The sequence below is a fragment of the Erpetoichthys calabaricus genome, chromosome 14 (genome assembly GCF_900747795.2).
Source record: "Erpetoichthys calabaricus chromosome 14, fErpCal1.3, whole genome shotgun sequence".
Lineage (NCBI taxonomy): Eukaryota > Metazoa > Chordata > Cladistia > Polypteriformes > Polypteridae > Erpetoichthys > Erpetoichthys calabaricus.
In genome coordinates this window covers 49,029,443-49,048,384 of record NC_041407.2, presented here as the reverse complement: position 1 = coordinate 49,048,384, position 18,942 = coordinate 49,029,443, and the positions used below count along the sequence as shown (strand labels likewise).

Genomic DNA, 18,942 nt, shown 5'->3' with positions numbered 1-18,942 from the left:
AGGTGTGGAAGACTGCCATTCATTGTGTAGTTTTCCTTTTTTTCTTAAAAACTATAATTACGGTAAATTAAAATCATTCATCTTATGGGCAAGTAAAAATACAATCCAGAGTCAGATTACAGTTTGTATGCAGACTAAATGCAGTTTGCCTTTATTGTGATCAGATTCTCACATACTGTGCACTCTATTCATTTTAAATGTATCCCTAAAATTGAACCGTACTTAAAACTATTGATGTACATCTATAACAATATATTAAATAGGATAAGAACTCCTGAAAATGTCTACTGTCACCCTACTGTTTGCTGCATCTGTGATTTTTCAAGCGCTGTTTGTTTTCTTTTTCAGAAGTCCACTGGTAATTAGTTCCAGAGTACTAGCTGTCACCGTCAGGCCCCTTCCCAAGCCACAGGAGCCACTGGTCATGGTGGAGCTGTCACCAGTTTTAAATGTAAGTGAAATATCACCAGTGTGCTGTAGTGCGTCTACCTAAAAAGTAACTGATAGTACTGTAAATGCTGGTCACTTTATTATGAGAGACACATTTGATGTTGGCATGTCATAGACAAAAAGGTATACACAGAATGCACTCCAAAAAAATACTGTATACAGAAACCCATCCAAGTGCAAATAATAAATGTTTTACCTTTTCCAAAAAAAAAAAAAGGAATTCAGGTGCTTATACTCCTGTTTCACCAAATTGCAATGCAAACGTTTGATGGAGCAGATTCACAATTCTTAAGGTGCTAAGATGATACTTAGTCCAGCAAAGTCTTTGAATGTTTATAATTATGGTATCAATAAAAACTATAGACTCACCTTGTGGCAGGCATTTCATAGGATTTCTACGTCTTACAGACACTTTTCTGTTTTCACTTGCAATACTGTGGTGAATGTGAAAGGACTGAGCGAGTCTTGTTCTTTTCCTTTCTTGATACTGTTTAACTTCTGCACTGTGGCAGTTCACCTACATTTCAGATTTTTTTCCTATCATGAAAAATGCTAGTAAAAGAAGGAATACTTTGTTTTCTGTGTACCTATGATGTTTAAGAATAAACCCCCTAAGCCTGTTAAAATGGACCAAAATCTCCAGCAGCATTTTCAAAAAGATGCTCACCAACATAAACCCATTTGCAGATGTGTATGATGATAAATATTTGGTCATAATTTTCTAAAATGAACTAACTTTTTCAGATAAAGCCATTTTGTTGAGTTTGTACATATAAGTGTTTTTTCCTGGATATCTATTTATCCATTATCCAACCCGCTACATCCTAACTACAGGGTCACAGGGGTCTGCTGGAGCCAATACCAGCCAACACAGGGCGCAAGGCAGGAAACAAACCCCGGGCAGGGCAGCAGCCCACCGCAGGACACCCACACCCACACACCAAGAACACACCAGGGACAATTTAGGATCGCCAATGCACCTAACCTGCATGTCTTTGTACTGTGGGAGGAAACCAGAGCACCTGGAGGAAACCCATGCAGACATAGGGAGAACATGCAAAGTCCACGCAGGGAGGACCTGGGAAGTGAACCTGGGTCTCCTTACTGTGAGGCAGTAGCGCTACCCACTGCACCACCATGCCACCCCCTGGATAACTAGTTAATCTAATTTCCACAAACATCACAAAGATGTGAAGGGTGGATCAATTAGTGGCTGTGCAATGGCCAAGTGTGGACATGTATAATACATATGTATGACTTGTGGTCAACTGTACGACTACGCAGAGTTCATTCCTGCTTTCCTCTGATACTAACAGGCTGCAACTCTGTAATGCACTAATTGGGCTCAGAAAGAGGAATAGATGGAAAGATATTTGTATGTCTCATTTAACTCATACATTTTTCCGGGGTTTACAGGGCACAATGCACACTCACCATATTTATTTATATGCAAACTTCAATAATGATTATGCAAGTTGACAAATATCTATTAATCCATTTTCTATTTTCAAAAATTTAAAATATACTATGAAAATCAAATTAATAATTTTTTAGCACCTTTTCCCAGCGTGAACATCATAAGTTGCTTTACATTGTTTACAGTTTACAAAGTACACACAAATACAATTCAAACCAAAGAATATGACAGCAGTTCAAGTGGTTTTGAGAATTAATAATATATGCAGAGAATACATGGTAGTGCAAACGTACATGAAAAATAAAGGATGCCAATCAGGCAATTGCCAAGAAGAAACAGAGTGGGAATTTGCCTGATTTTTGTTAACATTTTTAAACATTAAAGGAGTTTTCCACAGATACTTCCACAGTCAAGAACCATCTATATTTTCAAAATAAAATGAAGGGACTTGCAAGCACCTCATGAGAAAGTATCAACAGCTTGTGTTCCTGTGTCTGAATTTTTTTTTTTTTAGCTACAAGTAGAAAGTGAATCTGTCAGAGCCAAAGCCTGCTCACTTCTGGTACACATTCATAAAATTTAGAGCTGCCAGTTAACTTGACATTCACATCACTGGGATTGTAGTGTAAAATTTTGAATAAGCAGAAGAAACTGACAAGAATAGAGTACTTAACATCCATATACTGTAGATATAGTGACCAGACCAGGATTCTGATTCTGAAGCTATGAGGCAGCAGCTCAAGCAACTGCACCACTAGCTAATTCAGAGAAAGTTGTGAAGAATTAGTGAAATAGCAAAAGAATTACTAATGAATAATAATAATAATACATTTTATTTATATAGCGCCTTTCCCATGCTCAAGGCACTTACAGAATATAATAAAGAACGGCAGAATATACAGTATATAGCATTGTACAAACCAGATAAATAAATAAAGAAGATTAAGACAGTAAATTCTGAAAAAAAAAAAACGGACAACATAATTGATGGTCTCGCACACACACGCAGGTTACATGAGCATCTTGACAGAGAAGTAAACTGAGAGATGGGTAATAAGTCAAGTAGAGCTAAAAGCCTTAATGAACAGATGAGTTTTGAGTTGTTTTTTAAAAGAATTCATGGAGTCAGCTGACCTGATTAATTTTGGTAGGTCATTCCAGAGTCTGGGCGCTATACAGCTGAAGGCCCTGTCACCCATGGAGTGTAGATTAGTGTGGGGTACAACAAGATTGCCAGAATCAGAGGACCTTAGTGGGCGGGCAGGCACATAGTGATGGAGAAGGTCAGTTATGTAGTTTGGTGCAAGGTTATTTAAAGCTTTGTAGGTTATTAGTAGGATTTTATATTCGATTCTGTAGGACACAGGGAGCCAGTGAAGACGGAGCAGGATGGGTGTGATGTGCTCGCTGCTGCTGGTTCGAGTAAGGACTCTTGCAGCTGAGTTTTGAATAAGCTGGAGCTGTGATATAAGATTAGAAGGGGCACCTGCCAGTAGGGAATTACAATAATCGATGCGGGATGTGATAAAAGCATGAAAGTAAAATGATGCTCACAAAGTGTGAGAACATGTCATATGACATTAATAAACTGCTCAAAAAACTAAAGGAACGCTTTGAAAACACATCAGATCTCAATGGGAAAAAATCCTACTGGATATCCCTACTGATATGGACTGGGTAATGTGTTAGGAGTGAAAGGATGCCACATCCTTTGATGGAAATGAAAATTATCAACCTACAGAGGGCTGAATTCAGAGACACCCTGAAAATCAAAGTGAAAAAATGATGCGGCCGGCTAGTCCATTTTGGCGAAATTTCATTGCAGCAACTCCAAATTGTACTCAGTAGCTTGTATGGCTCCCACATGCTTGTATACATGCCTGACAACGTGCTCCTAACGAGACAATGGATGGGGTCCTGGGGGATCTCCTGCCAGATCTGAACCAGGGCAACACTGAGCTCCTGGACAGTCTGAGGTGCAACCTGGCAGGGTTGGATGGACCGAAACATAATGTCCCAGAGGTGTTCTATTGGATTTAGGTCAGGCGAGCATGGGGTCCAGTCAATGGTATCAATTCCTTCATCCTCCAGGAACTGCCTGTATACTCTCACCACATGAGGCTGGACATTGTCATGCACCAGGAGGAACCCATGACCCACTGCACCAGCACAGGGTCTGACAATGGGTCCAAGGATTTCATCCCAATACCTAATGGCAGTCAAGGTGCCGTTGTCTAGCCTGTGTGTCCCTCCTTGGATATGCCTCCCCAGACCATCACTGACCCATAACCAAACCGGTCATGCTGAACGATGTTACAGGCAGCATAACGTTCTCCATGGCTTCTCCAGACCCTTTCATGTCTGTCACATGTGCTGAGGGTGAACCTGCTGTCATCTGTGAAAAGCACTGGGTGCCAATGGTGGACCTGCAAATTCTGGTATTCTATGGCAAATGCCAATCGAGCTCCACGTATTGATGTGCCATCCTGGAGAAGTTGGACTACCTGTGCATCCTCTGTATGGTCCAGGTATCGCCTCATGCTACCAGTAGTGACACTGACCATAGTCAAATGCAAAACTAGTGAAAAAAACAGTCAGAAAAGATGAGGAGGGAAAAATGTCAGTGGCCTCCACCTGTTAAACCATCCCTGTTTTGGGGGTCATCTCATTGTTGCCCCTCTAGTGCACCTGTTGTTAATTTCATTAACAACAAAGCAGCTGAAACTGATTAACAACTCCCTCTGCTACTTAACTGACCAGATCATTAACCCAGAAGTTTCATTGACTTGATGTTATACTCTGATTAAAAAGTGTTCCTTTAATTTTTTGTAGCAGTATACAGGTATATACAACTTAACTGAATTATGGTTTCTTTTTATTAATGTGAGGTTAGCGAACTATGAACTCAATTGACAAACCTTTATTCATGATAAAAGTACCTATTGATAGTGGAATTGGTGAAACATTTACACTATTTAAAGAGATCTTTGTTCATATTGATATAATGTCCAAAATTTTCATGTGATCATCATAGACAAAGAACAGCAAAGTTTGGGAGGCTAAAGATACCTGAATCTTCATATTGCTGTGGGACTGCAAGAATAATCCAAACTGCGGTGTGTGATATGTGGCCAGCCTTTCATTCCGGCCAATACCCCCAGGCCGCCAGGTGGAGCCTTCCCTGCAGCATGGAGATGCCCAGAATGCCAGCAAGGGATCATGGACTATGTAGTTTTTATACCCAACCCTGCTGGATGCCGTGGGGGCCGCTAGGGGACACTGCAAGGAGACACAGAGACTGTTTACCTTACGCCCAGGAAGTACGTCAGAGTCACATGGACAAAGGGAATGATGTGCTTCCTGGGTGAAGAAAAGAGAGTTTTATCTGACCCGGAAGTGTTCATGATCACATGGACAGAAGGGAGAAACACTTCCGGGTCAGGGACTATATAAAGGACTATGGGAAACCAGTACGCTGAGCTGAGCTGGGTGGAAGGGTGGCAACGCGTCTGGGAGTGGAGGTTTAGTGATTAGAGCATTGATTATTGATTTATATATGAGTATTGTGGAGAGAAGGCTGCTTAGTGCACATTATTATTGTAAAATAAATAATAATTGGATTTTTATCTGGTGTCTGATGTCTGATGAGAGGGTTCATTTGGTCACGGAGGCCTCAATCTTTCACAGGTGCTAACTGCAGCAAATGAATACAAACAGGGACAGTGAATACATCACTGAAATACATTAAATCAGTCAGAATCAGTGTAAGTTTCATTTTCAATAAATCACCATATAAAGAACTGCTGGTTTCTGTGCTGAAATCACATGGTCCCTTAAATGAAAAATAGAAAAAACAATCCTGCTGCCATGTCGCTTTGGCAGACGACTAACAAACAAATGCGTAACGTCTTAAGGACCTGTGGTTAGATTAGCTCAGAGATGATGTGTGTGATGCTGTGTTTCTCACTTCTGTTCATCAAAATGACAGCAACATTCAAGTCAAAGCTAAATTGCTGCCACATGACTTACCTTTTGTTTATTACTTTTTGTAATTGTTTATATTTTCAGTTGTTGTAAAATGCATGTTGTATGAGCTGTAATATGGATTATAAGATGTGTTTACTTCATTTACTTGTAAGAATTTGGTATGTCTTAGTGGGATTCAGCAAATAAGACTAAATATTAAATTACTATTGTAATCAGCAGCCAAATGCATGCTATATTTGCTCTGTCATATTTCAGACCTTTCTGAAAGTAACAGAAGACATAAAAAAGGCTTTTACAGAAAATATTTGACAAACGATTGTGAAAGCAATTGGGATGAAAACCTTTGATATGGCCATTAACAAATGGAGAATTTGCTGAAAAACAGCAACGTACAGAAGCCTTTATGTCACGTTAATTCATTTCTTCATGATTTTAGTGAGTAAGGCTGAATTTGTTTATTTCTTTGAAATGTTAAATAAATGGTCTAATGGTCTAACATCCAGCATGCTTGACATGGACCAAATCTGAGATATCTGAAATGTACACAGGAGCATTAATTTTTCAGATTAACACTTTAAGTTTTACGTACATATACCATTAATTTAACACTGGTGATTTTGGTATTATCATTACTGGTTTATCGTTACTAGTTTAAAGGACAATTTCCTGATATAATTTAGGTTGGCAGGTTGCCTCCAAATATTTCTTTCTGTTCCTGTTGAGACTCAAATTTTTTATGCTATTTAATACAAACTTCAACCACATCTCCCTCTAGGCCTCATCTCTTCCACTTACTTCATAATTCACCTCTCATTTGTTCATTGTTTGCATTTCACTCCACATGCCCAAATCATTTTAGCATGTTTTTTCTCAGCACAATACCAACACGTCTTCACCAAGTCATTCTCTCAACTAAACATTCAACTTCATTTCAATACATGACAGTCCTCACAACAACCTGATCATTCTTAACTACGTTCTTTTCAACGTTATGTTCTGCCTTCATTTACCACATATTGAATTTACACTTACTACATCAGTGTTCTGCACACCTTTCAAGCACTTTCTACAGACAAATGTCATACTCCTTGCCTACGGAAGCCCCTTCACACCACCACATCTGTTATATGCCCACTTCCAACAACTCATATATTACTTTGAGTTTCTTCCAACACCTCTGCCACATACAATGCATGGCCATGCACCTGCCTCTTCAACATCGCTTGCCTCCATGCCTCCAAACATCACATTGGTTTTTCCTGCATTTACTTTGAAGCCTTTTTTCCCAGCCTCATCTTCAGTTCAGAACTTGTCCACCACCACATCTCCTTATGTTATAGAAGTCTCTCTGCCATATTACAGACTTCTTTCTTTGCCTTCAATTAGAAATATTTCATTACTTCCCACTTGGTCTTCACTTCTGACATTTCTGACAATTTACTCACTCTTGCTGTCAACATTTTAGCAATTTTGTTTTCTCTTCTTCAACTTCCAGACCTTAAGACAATCAGTTCATACCTTATTTTAATTTTCTTAATGCTTCTGATTAAAAGATCTCTTACAAATAAGCAAACCAATACATACCCTTCTTCAGGGATCAAGTTCACATTTTTTGCCATGCTCCAATTACTGCTCTTCACAAAAAATATTTTATTGCACTTCTTTTACCCTTCTTAAACATGGCTTTGGATACAACTAAATCCCAGAATCCTGTTACTCTCATCTTCATTGTAGTGAAGCTAAAGCTCCTGAGAACTCCTTCATAACCATCACCATTATCTCCAAAATTCTCATTCAAATCACCATTGATTACAATCACCTTTCTCTGAAGCACTTTAGATGTCATTCAATTCCATGATATTTATAGTAAGTCATGTTTTATAACTCCTTTCTTTTCTTTGTGCTTATGAATGAGTACTAACTATTTTAGATAATGGTTTCCTCTCTTTTCTTCTGCTTCTCATCTATGTCATTTCCCAATGCACTTTTTCCCTTTCTCAGGCAGCTACTTAACTTATACCATCCTCCAACTTCAATCTGTCACTTCAAAATATTAAGTTCTCCTGCCATGTACTCCCAAATTCTCGCTCTATTTCAGATATACCTCTCCTCATAATGAGTAAAATAAGATCTTCAAACAGATAAATAAAGAGAACAACTAGAGCAAAATAATGGTCCTTTGTTACTTGCCTTTTCAAAATATTATCAAGTCAATGTACAATTGGAGTAAATTTGAAAACTTATTTCAGAAATCAAAAAGAAATCTTTTATCATGTTCAGTGGTTGCTTCAGGATTCCCAGAGACACAATTGGTAATGGCCTTTCGTAGCCATTTTCCATTAAGTGTAGCAGTATATTGTACTACAGTTAGAATTGTATTTCATTTTTACCAAGGGGAAGACATTAATCCCCAAAGCTGTGTGTTATTGTGTCTGTGTCTGTGTGTACTTAGGCGTGTTGAATATTGGACTGGCACCCTGTCCAAAGGTGTTTTCTGCCTTTTTCTTCATGTGATTGGGATCTGAGAATAAAGAGGAACCATTTTAATGTTTTGGTTTTCAGCATTTTACATTTCCACCTTACTTGGACAATGATTATGTGCCATTTTCTCAGTGATGTGCATTTTATGCCATTATACTATAGTGTAATGTGAATATTGTGCTGTGAACAACATGCACAGTATATTTTTAAAATTAAATTAAGCAGCAAAATAAGTATTTGTTTCATCATTTTTAAGACAACACAATCTATCCATCCATTTTCCAACCCGCTGAATCTGAACACAGGGTCACGGGGGTCTGCTGGAGCCAATCCCAGCCAACACAGGGCACAAGGCAGGAACCAATCCCAGGCAGGGTGCCAACCCACCGCAGGACACACACAAAGACACCCACACACCAGGGCCAATTTAGAATCGCCAATCCACCTAACCTGCATGTCTTTGGACTGTGGGAGGAAACCAACGCAGACACGGGGAGAACACGCAAAGTCCACGCAGGGAGGACCCGGGAAGCGAACCCAGGTCCCCAGGTCTCCCAACTGCGAGGCAGCAGTGCTACCCAGTGCGCCACCCAACACAATCTATATAATTCCAAATGAAAATTATGCTGAAAAAGACAAAAGAAAATGATACCTTTTAAATTATATGTTGTAAATTTGTTAGTTATTTGTGCAGAAAACATACTTTAAAAGGAGGTACTATATAAGCAGTGTTCACACCTCACAAGAACTAACTCAAAGTTCAGTTCACACAGAATAAAATGAATAAATTCACGTTCATAGTTCACCATTTCAATTTTGAGGTAGTTCATGTTCAGTTCATTTTGTATTTTTTAATGAGTGAGAATAAATGACCCATAAGTTTACTTTTTTCAATTTTGCATGCGTTATATTAGGCTTTTACAGTATTCTTGACTAAAATACATAATTATGAAGACTATTTTATTTAAATACACTTTATTGAGTTATACCCACCAACAAACACGTATAACCATATACAGTATGCTAATATCCTCCTGGTCAAAAAAAGAAATTAAATAGAGGCAAGTATACATATAAATACTGTGTGACACAAATGGTGACTGTGGAATCAGCGTGTAGGTGAACTAACCTATTACGCTGCCGGTCAACATTCGTGTCACATATTGCATATCCAACGGGGAAAAATGTAAAGTGGCCTCGTGAAGTACAACATTTTCCTAAAAGTGAAAGCGGAGCTTCACCGCATGCTCGTGTCAGCGGGGGTGCAGCTTAAGCACAAGCAGGCAGACACAGACAGTGCCTATTTGATCTTACTTTATTTTTTCCGAATACAAATAAATGGCAAAAAATTTGTACGAAATAAATATTTGTAAAAATCCACTATTTGTGCTTATTCGAATACCGTATTTGGATTCGGATCCACCCCTACATTAAGGCAAAGCGTTTAGTCTGGACCTAAACCAGATCCAGAATGTCACATAAAACTGAACTAACTCACGTTCAAGTTCTTCACTTGCAAATACGTTATGTTAAGTTCACTGTTCTTAGAAAAATTAGCTTTTTCAATGAACGCGCTTTTTTTGAACTATTCATACAAAACACTGGGTATAAGCAGGGAGCTCTCCGGGATCATTCAGTTTCAGTCCAAGAGTTTTTGTTGATGCCTCAGTTTAGGCAGTTTTTCTACATAAAACCTATAGCAAGAGGCAGTAAGGCTGAAAAGTAAGGGAGATAGCATGAGCCTGCTGTGTAATATGATGCCCTTGCTAGAAGTCCAAAGCTTGTTTCGCTCAGCTGAGTGCAGGGTCACGACCACCTAGATCACAACCAGTCTGTGTGGGAACAGGAATCAGAGAGAGGCAAGGGCCTGAGTAATTTCTCACCAGTGATATCGTCCAAAGTCCACTCCAGTGAGATAATTTAAATAGAGTGGTCACTAGTCTTCTTCTTCTTCTTCTTCTTTCAACTGCTCCCATTAGGTGTCGCCACAGTGGATCTTCTTCTTCCATATCCTACTGTCCTCTGCATCTTGCTCTGTCTCTACATTTCTTCTCTCACCAGATCCATAAACCTTCTCTTAGGCCTTCCTCTGTTCCTCTTGCCTGGCAGCTCTATCCTTTGTATCCTTCTCCCAATATACTCAGCATCTCTCCTCTGCACATGTCCAAATAAACGCAATCTTGCCTCTCTGACTTTGTATCCCAAGCATCCAACATAAGTTGATCCTCTAATTTCTAATCCTGTCCATCCTCGTCACACCCAATGCAAATCTTAACATCTTTAACTCTACCACCTCCAGCTCTGTCTCCTATTTTTTGGTCAGTGCCACCGTCTCAAGCCCATATAATATAGCAGTTGAACCTACACAAATAACAAAAACAGCTAATCCATATTACTAACCGAGAATGCTAAACCGGATGATGGACGCAGGCACATCCGGCAATGGGCCGTAGCTGCAAAAAGACGTACTGCGCAGGCGCAAAAAGAGTCCGCGAGGGTCGGCTGAGGAGCCGAGAAAGGCGGATAGAAGAGGGCGAGAGAGGCGGATGAGGGGCCGCGAGAGGCGGACAAGACCACAGAAAAAAGGAGTGAGCACAGGAAAAATTGAGAAAGGAGGCGCAAAGAGCACCGAAAAAAGGAAACGGCACATAAAAAAGTATTCAAACGCAAGCAAAGCACGAAACACATTGCACACGAAACTAGACCCAAAAAAAAAAAAAAAAAGAGGCTCGCGCACAACAGCAAGGCACCCCCCCCCCCTACAGGCACCGGACGGGACACACACCAAGAGGGGGATTCTACAAGCCCATGGAACACAAAAAAAAGAACACAAAACCACCCCACAGACCCTTCAAGCAAGGGACGGGACACACACAAAGAGGGGGATTCAACAAGACACAGGAACACAAAAAGAAAGAAGACCCTCGGCCAACAACAATCCTCAACCCCCCACCCACACACACATCCATAAGAAGTGACACCCAAAGCCACATATTCTAAAGTGAACATCAACACCTTCACACTAGACAGCATAGGTGTCAGCATTGGTGGATCTCCTTACAATAAAGCACTATTAACCGTTCAACTGCAGAAAAAGAAACATATTAACAGTGACTGCGATCCTTCTTATTACTTATCCATATTTCGCATGCTGAGAAAGAAACAAGTCATGAATACACGGTCACGGGTACAAAACGAAAAGGAAAGGATAACAGGAACAAACACACGAAAACGAAAGAAACAACAAAATAGACGGCTATGCAGCATAGGTGGATCTCATTACAATAAGGCACTATTAACCGTTCAACCGCAGAAAAGGCTCCATATTAACAGTGAGTGCAATACTCCTTATTACTTATCCATATTTCTAAAAGAAAAAATGTCTCGACTCCAAAAACGCAAAGCTCAACTAAAGCTTCTAACTAACGATGTACCTAAAAGTAAAAACTTTATGAACTGCATTAGATCCTACAATGGTTCATTTGCTTTTGCATATACCGGAGTAAATATCAGGCCACCAAAAGGCAATGGCCCATACTACTTTCGCATATGTGCACAAATACTGCATCGCATTGGAACAGTGCACCCTGAAACAAATCAACAACGCAAATATGCACAAATCTACATCCTAGATCCACATGACGCAAACTATCAATCAAAGTGCTGCATCGCAACAGGCACGGATTCAAAACGAAACACCTCCCGTCTCAGACATACGTTAATGGCAGCGAAGGCTACAACGGGCTTCTCACACAGCACAGGCAAATCGATTACAGCTCCAAAACAACACGTCCCAAATACTACACATGCAACAACGCGCCTCTCAAACGGCACAAGAAAAACATACACCAGTAAAATTCATTCTGATTAATGAATGTCATTTGCAATCATTGTCATTCAGTTCAATTCCCTGAAGAAACAACTGGAAATACAAGTTATACATTTACACGTTGTTGTCAAACGGGTCAAATTAGACTGCCTTCTTTACATTCATATACTGAATATCTACAGAGGCTTATAACTGACGATGTACCTGAAAGTGAAATCTTTATCAACTACATTAGATCCTACAAATCGGTATCCACTATGAACATTAACGGTGGCACTGCATGTGACATCCGTCTTGAAAAAATGTTGTTTATTGATGACTGTTCAATGGCATGAACAAACGTTTATGAATAATAATATTCGATTTGAAGGAAAGGTACTTTTATGAGGAGGAGATTTTAGACAGTGATTAGCTATTCTTCCAGATGCCATGCACTCAGCTATTGTTCAGTGCACCTTAAAATACGCAGACAATTGGCATTGCTTTCAAAAGATACAGTTAGTAAAAAAGATACGATGTCCAGAACCAGATCATAACAATTGCTTATTACAACTGAGAGATGGTACACTCACCAATACAGCTGGACTTCAGGCACATATTATTACAATTCCTCAAGCCTTTATCTGCGACAACTTAGTTACAGAGACATTTGTAACAGCAATCTCATTAGACCAAATGCCCCTTTTAACACAACGCACTATATTATGTCCAAAAAATATTAATATGAAAAACATTAATACCCAAGTCGTTCCATTACTTCCTGGAGAGACACAACTCTTTCTAAGCTCTGACAAACTTGACTCTGATCACAACAATAACCATCTTAAATGACCTTACAAGTTCTGAGCTGGAATTACCTTTTACACTTAAACGGCGTGTACAAAGAAATTTTCAAATAAACCTTTACACTGTGCCACACACTTTATTGTTTGCTTTCTATTTGCATCATCTACACCGTCACACTATTCTATATCTCATTCATACATCACGCTCTTTGTCATTCCCAACACCAGGGGTTGGCGAGCGAAGCGAGCAGGGGGCAGAGCCCCCTAGTTAAGTAGGAAAGCCATTATTCTACACAACATATGGCCCTTTGTAAAAATATAATATTCAATTCTGTTGAAAATTATTTTTATACAGCAAATATATTGTACAGGCATAAAACATGATGCAATTAATACAAAATACTATTCAATAAAAATGGGTAATGCAATGCCATAAAACATAACATACAGCTGTGCATACAAACATACATATATTTTGACAGATTAGGTCCCAAGCTCCTTAAACTGTTGGCATAATGTCAAGAGGTGGTAAGGTAAGCTTAGGTCAATGAAGGGAGGGAAAAGAAAGCCTTCATCATGCCCACTTTCTGTGTGGGGTTTGTAAGCTGTTCCTGTGTTTTTGTGAATTTTCTGTAGTTTTCGTATTTTCTTCACTCTTCCCAAACTGAGTGGCTGTTCTAAACATGCCATACTTTAATAACCTGTCTATGTGGGTGAGTGTACCCAGTGAAAGGCTGGCATCCCATCCAGGGCTGGTTTCCAGATTTCACCCAGTTCTACTTGAATAGGCTGCAAGTTAATAGAAAAGTAGATATGCGAAATATATGGATGGATGAATGACTGGAAGGTTCAGTCTAAATGGAAGAAAAAAGAAAATCCTTAAAATGCAAACACAAAATGCTTCAATGCAATTTTCGTCTTATTCGGTGTAATGATATTGCATAATATTTTTATAATGAATGTTAAGAGAAATTGGTGGACCACTTATTTGCACTGTTAAAGAATGTTGTGTTTTTGCACTCAGTTGCTAACAGAATCAAATATCCACTGGTCCTCTAACCCCACACATATGACAGCCTCAAGGACAGACAGACGAGAGTGTGACAAAATACAGTAAATCAATCTTAACATTGAATAGAGACATTGTGCCCTAAGGTAGACAGGCCAGGGATTATGTTTACAGTCACTAGAACAATGTAAACAGCACACATATTTAACCAAGTGCTCAAGAGACAGAACTATTATTCATCTGTTTGCATGTTAAGATACATGCTACAGATTCATGAAAATAAAGTGACCTTCACAAAGCTATTTAACTATTAAACTCTTAAACAAACTACTTTTTAACAAAAGCACATTTGAAGCTGGCTTAAATTGTCTGTGTCCCAAATGTGCACATTGCTATCAGCACTACCACTTTCACCTTTATTTTATGAATACTCATTTTGCTAGTGTCTCCACCACAGGTTATGTGACTTATCTACAACTGACAGGGATTGTCATTTCAGAAGCACATTGGAAGCGTATAAATCTTTTATTGAGCAGAGGTGATTTTCCACTGAAATAAAAAGAAGTAGGAATTAAAATGAATCATGCACTTTTCTTTTTCACTCTTTCCTTACATATTTCTGCTCCTATTATTATTATTCCATCAGATTACCCACATGAGCCTTACTGATTCCAGTGAGCAGATGGCTCACAAAGTGGGACACTACAGCACAGAAAGTGTTTTATAACTCACCTCTAAATTTTAATATGAGATGGATTTTATAATATTAATATGGATTTTATAATATTTTTATAATATTAAATTCAGCAAGTCCAGCAATGCTGCCTAACTTTTTATATGCACAATCTTCTAAAGAACACTTAAAGGTGATGGGAATTGAATGTGTTCCTGACCTGAGGCAAGTTAAACTGCAATCAATAACCTAAGCAAGGAATAGTATGCAGTGATGAAACTATTGTAAGAAAATATTGGCAGCAAAAACGTTAGCACCTTGATACATTTCAATGCAGAGTGAAATATGAGTCGCCTGATCAAAGCTTCTTATTATCAGTAGGGCACTGTATAATTTCATCCCAAGATTAAATAAGAGTCATTAATACTGTCCTTAAACTGCAGTGACATTAAGATTTATTGTCTCTATATTTATTCTGACTTTATTCTGTTGTGCACCTAAAGATGTCCCAAAAGACTGAGCCAGCAAATTTGGTTGCTAAAATTAAGATCTTCTTTTATAGATCTTCTTATATAATCCACGACTGTGGCTGTTCATTTGTCTGTCCAGGATTTTAAATCACCTGGAGCTTGCAAACCATTTCACCTATTGACCTGAAATTTGGTACACATATACTACGTGACGTCTACTATTCACTTTCAGGGTGATGATTTTTATTACTCTTTTTATTTTTATTTTATTTTATTGTAGGATCAACTCTCAGCAGTGCACAGCAGGGCGGCCGTGCGGCGCATGCATACGGGCGTCTTTCTCATTCCCTACCACCTTCGCGGTCACTTCTCCTACCTCTTCATATCTTAAATCATTCTTACGACAGAATGAAGACTTAAGTGCCAACTTAAGTGAATCAGTTTTAACGCAAAAAGATGCAGATGGAAGAAGAGAACAAGCAGACCGCTAGAGTGGAGAAAAGAAGAACTGCTCATAAAGCAGCAAGCGCATCAACCTCTGAGCAAATGAATGCTAAATGTACAGAGAAAGAGTAGGAAAACTAGGAATGCTCAAGTCAAGTGTATTCACTGCACGTTATCGTGCAGTATGCTGTTACTGGTACCATAATATTTTCAAACTTACTTAATTCATTTCAGAATTGTAGGGATTGGAGCCTTTACCAGCAGAATCAAGCTGGAGATGGAAACCAATTTGGTCCACAGTAGGTCTCTAAACTATTACCGTTTAATGTCTCTTTTTGTACTATAAATAACTATACTGCTCGAAAAAATTAAAGGAACACTTTTTAATCAGAGTATGGCATCAAGTCAATGAAACTTCTGGGATATTGATCTGGTCAGTTAAGTAGCAGATGGGGTGTTTAATCAGTTTCAGCTGCTTTGGTGTTAATGAAATTAACAACAGGTGCACTAGAGGGGCAACAATGAGACGACCCCCAAAACAGGAATGGTTTAACAGGTGGAGGCCACTGACATTTTTCCCTCCTCATCTTTTCTGACTGTTTTTTCACTAATTTTGCATTTGGCTACAGTCAGCGTCACTACTGGTAGCATGAGGCGATACCTGGACCCTACAGAGGATGAACAGGTTGTCCAACTTCTCCAGGATGGCACATCAATATGTGCCATTGCCAGAAGGTTTTCTGTGTCTCCCAGAACAGTCTCAAGGTTAAGGAGGAGATTCCAGGAGACAGGCAGTTACTCTAGGAGAGCTGGACAGGGCCTTAGAAAGACCTTAACTCATCAGCAGGACCAGTATCTGCTCCTTTGGGCAAGGAGGAACAGGATGAGCACTGCCAGAGCCCTACAAAATGACCTCCAGCAGGCTACTGGTGTGAATGTCTGTGACCAAATAATCAGAAACAGACTTCATAAGGGTGGCCTGAGGGCCTGACGTCCTCTAGTGGGCCCTGTGCTCATTGCCCAGCACTGTGGAGCTTGATTGGCATTGGCCATAGAATACCAGAATTGGCAGGTCCACCACTGGTGGCCAGTACTTTTAGCAGATGAGAGCAGGTTCACCCTCAGCACATGTGACAGATGTGAAAGGGTCTGGAGAAGCCGTGGAGAACGTTATGCTGCCTGTAACATTGTTCAGCATGACCGGTTTGGTGGTGGGTCAGTGATGGTCTGGGGAAGCATATCCATGGAGAGATGCACAGACCACTACAGGCTAGACAACGGCACCTTGACTGCCATTAGGTATTGGGATGAAATCCTTGGACCCATTGTAAGACCCTATGCTGGTGCAGTGGGTTCTGCGTTCCTCCTGGTGCACGACAATGCCCAGCCTCATGTGGCGAGAGTATGCAGGCAGTTCCTGGAGGATGAAGGAATTGATACCACTGACTGGCTCCCACACTTGCCTGACCTAAATCCAATAGAACACCTCTGGAATATTATTTTTCAGTCCATTTGACGCCACCAGGTTGCACCTCAGACTGTCCAGGAGCTCAGTGATGCCCTGGTCCAGATCTAGGAGGAAATCCCCCAGGACATCATCTGTCATCTCATTAGGAGCATGCCCCAACGTTGTCAGGCATGCATACAAGCACATGGGGGACATACAAACTACTGAGTATGATTTTGAGTTGCTGCAATGAAATTTCGGTAAAATGTACTAGCCAGCTGCATCATTTTTTCACTTTGATTTTTGGGGTGTCTTTGAGTTCAGCCCTCTGTAGGTTGATAATTTTCATTTCCATCAAAGGATGTGGCATCCTTTTGTTCTTAACACATTACCCAGTCCATATCAGTAGAGATATCCAGCAGGAATTTTTTTTCCCATTGACATCTGATGTGTTTTCAAAGTTTTCCTTTAATATTTTTGAGCAGTTTATACAATTGCAAGAGAAGTTTTCCTAAATTGCCCTGCTGGATGTATCATCCCTGATTATGTGACGTATGGCATTACAAAAGATATAACCAGAGTAGAGCACTAGTGCATGGTTGTTGCCTTTAAAAATACACATTAAGCACTTCATACTATCCAAAATAATATTAGATAGATGACAAAAGTGTCTCTCAACTTCTCCACGGAACTGGAAATTTAAAGTGATTAATGTGAAGAGGGAAACAGTTGCTGACTGTTATTCTTTCATCCTTTGCAGTTGAAAAAGATGTGTATCCCGCTGGGGAAATTATGCGTTATCTGTTCAGTATCATATTACTTAATTCATATTCATTTATCTATGTACACAACTATCAACATAGTTTAACAGATACAAGGCAGTAATGCAATGCAACAATGTTTGACCTGCAGGTGGGCACTGCTACCTTATTTAACTTTTGCCAGGATCCAGCGATTGACTTTTTCTTGACCTTCCTAACCTCAGGTTGAGCAAAAGTCATTATGACAGTTCCAGAGAGGATGAGTAGTGTTAGTCGTCTCCTCAGAGAACAGCTGGCTTAGGCAAAATCCCAGAGAGCTTTGTGCCTAAGGGTGAAGTAAGCCTCACTGGCAGCCAAGCATCAGGAGAGCCAAAAGCTCAGAGCAAGTATATAAGTTAAAAAAATTCATAAATAATGACACTTAAAGCCCTGGAAATATAAATTGGATTGCCAAATAGGCCAGTTGAGTAAGGATACAAAAGTGAATGGAATTTACTTGCATAATTTGATCAATCAGAATTCAGTTTATTTGTATATAGCATACTTTACTGTGTACAGTTTCAAAGTGCTGCACACTTCTATAGTACAACTCTAATATATCACATTAGAATTTTAAAACATACATTACTTACACATCATGTATAGGGATTAATAAAGTATCTATCTATCTATCTATCTATCTATCTATCTATCTATCTAGAATACAGTTAAAACTTGATATCATAAATGCCAAAGTGCATAAAAAAGATGTTTTTCCTTATAAATGAAAGACACAAAGGAGAGAAATAGCACAAAGTTTTTCAAAAGTACACAGATAAATATAATACTATAAACCCTAAAGCTTCTCATGGCCTTATTACAATCCAAATCAATGCCACCTCCATATAGTAAGTAGTGATGAGCAAACTCAACAGAATTCTCTTTGTCTCGAGTTCGGCGAAATCACGGAAATGTTTGCGAACTTCGCCAAACCCCGTGCAATGCATTGAAGTCAATGGAGTAGGAGATCTGAGAGGATTATAATCGTGCAATGGTCTTGTAAGTACCCCTGAGGGCTATGGAAAAGTCAGCCTACAATTTTGGTCTAATTATTGTGACCAAATATGTCATCTGATCTGTGAGGCATCTATGTTAACCACTGTGCCACCATACCTCAAACAACAAAAGATGCAGACAGAGCAAATGCCAG

General features: G+C 39.4%; 1 protein-coding gene across 11 annotated transcripts in view; it reads left to right on the top strand.

Annotated features, from left to right (window-relative positions):
* adgrb2 (adhesion G protein-coupled receptor B2) overlaps window positions 1–18,942 on the top strand; it is a 1,003,794-nt gene that overhangs the window by 607,419 nt on the left and 377,433 nt on the right. For all 11 annotated transcript variants that reach the window (XM_051919045.1, XM_028818906.2, XM_051919049.1 and 8 more), the window contains one exon: window positions 349–451. In XM_051919045.1, coding sequence (XP_051775005.1) covers window positions 349–451 — 103 coding nt within the window. The remainder of the gene's footprint in view (window positions 1–348; window positions 452–18,942) is intronic.